The 1307-nt window shown below is 45.7% G+C and overlaps 1 protein-coding gene across 1 annotated transcript in view; it reads right to left on the bottom strand.

Moving 5' to 3' along the window:
- Window positions 1-796, bottom strand: part of npepps (aminopeptidase puromycin sensitive) — a 19647-nt gene extending 18851 nt beyond the window's left edge. Inside the window, 1 exon segment of the mRNA XM_058791358.1 lies at window positions 475-796. Within this exon segment, the coding sequence (XP_058647341.1) occupies window positions 475-756 (282 nt within the window). The 5' untranslated portion in view covers window positions 757-796.
- Between the last annotated feature and the right edge of the window lie 511 nt (window positions 797-1307).

Below are 1307 nucleotides of genomic sequence, written 5' to 3'. Positions count from 1 at the left end.
CTCAGGAGCTTGTAGACGGAACTGATTCACCGTCTCGGCCAAATACATCAAAACTATAACCTGGAAGGCGGTTAAAGTACGACATATATTTGTGTATTTACATGCTTTCTGACAGCAGCTCTGCGGGCTAACGTGGTTAGCAGTGTGGCGCCAGTTAGCGCTTTAGCTTGCGGGCAACAAACTAACTGCTAAATTCTCGTTATTGCGAGAGGCAGACCTCAGAGGTCACCAGGTTTAGGTATTTGGCCATAAATAATCACATTCCGACATGCTGGACTCGTAAATGTGAAAGACGGGGTGGGTAAAGCCGCTGTCTGGTGCACTAGCAGGTAGCTCGTTAGATTAGCAGCAACGACAGTATCAGCAGTTATTAAAATGCAAAGTGAAAAACCAGGCTTAACATGAACATAGCATGACATTGGGGCCCAGACCAGAGGGGGCAGAAGGGCTGCATGGCATCGGGTTCAACATTACCTCCACGGCTGCCTCCAGTTTGCCCTCGAAGGTGAAGTCGATGAGGTCGGGCTTGAGGCGCAGCCCGTAGTTGACGGGGTAGACGTCAGTGGGCAACCGCACGAAGGGCCTCCGCTCAGGCATGCTGAATAATGTCGATACGCTGGATACCGATTTAAAACGGACTAGGAGTCTGCTTGCTCGAAGAGTCAGAGACACGGGCTTCGCTATTGGATTTGGAAAGCGGGGTAGGGCTAGCCGTATGACTGACAGAGACACCCGACAACTCATGAAAAACAACATACAAACCGTTGGAGATGGTCCTCGTTGTGCCCCGCCCCCTCTTCTGTTAGCGACGTCCGAATCGTTCTTTGGAGTCGGAGCTTTTCAGTGAATCGGTTGAACTGGCTCACAAAACTGGTCTGAATGGTTCCAACCTAAAGAGTCGTTCACGAATCGGATTGAATCGGTTTACTGATTTTCCGATGAGGGATCTAGGTAAAATGTCGTGGGCAAAAAAGGTCCCTTGTCCATTTTCTTTATGATTTATTTTTGGCATTTTTGCCTTTATTAGGATAGTTGGTAGACAGGAAGAGAAGAGATCGGGAAAGGTCCGCAGGCTGGCATCAGAACTCGGGACGCCCGAAGCGCAATTAATAAATTAAATGTTTTAAATAAATAAATATTATGCTACGTCACATATTACATTAATAAAACATATTATTAAACGGTTTTTAGCATGCAAATTACATTAATGTTCTAACTGACTTTGTTTTTAGACTTTAGACTTTACTTTATTGTCACTGTAACAGAGTTCCAATGAAATTATCAATGACGCAATCAAGTCTGCAGCA

The sequence above is a fragment of the Onychostoma macrolepis genome, chromosome 11, assembly GCF_012432095.1.
Source record: "Onychostoma macrolepis isolate SWU-2019 chromosome 11, ASM1243209v1, whole genome shotgun sequence".
Lineage (NCBI taxonomy): Eukaryota > Metazoa > Chordata > Actinopteri > Cypriniformes > Cyprinidae > Onychostoma > Onychostoma macrolepis.
This window is presented reverse-complemented; position numbering and strand designations above follow the sequence as displayed.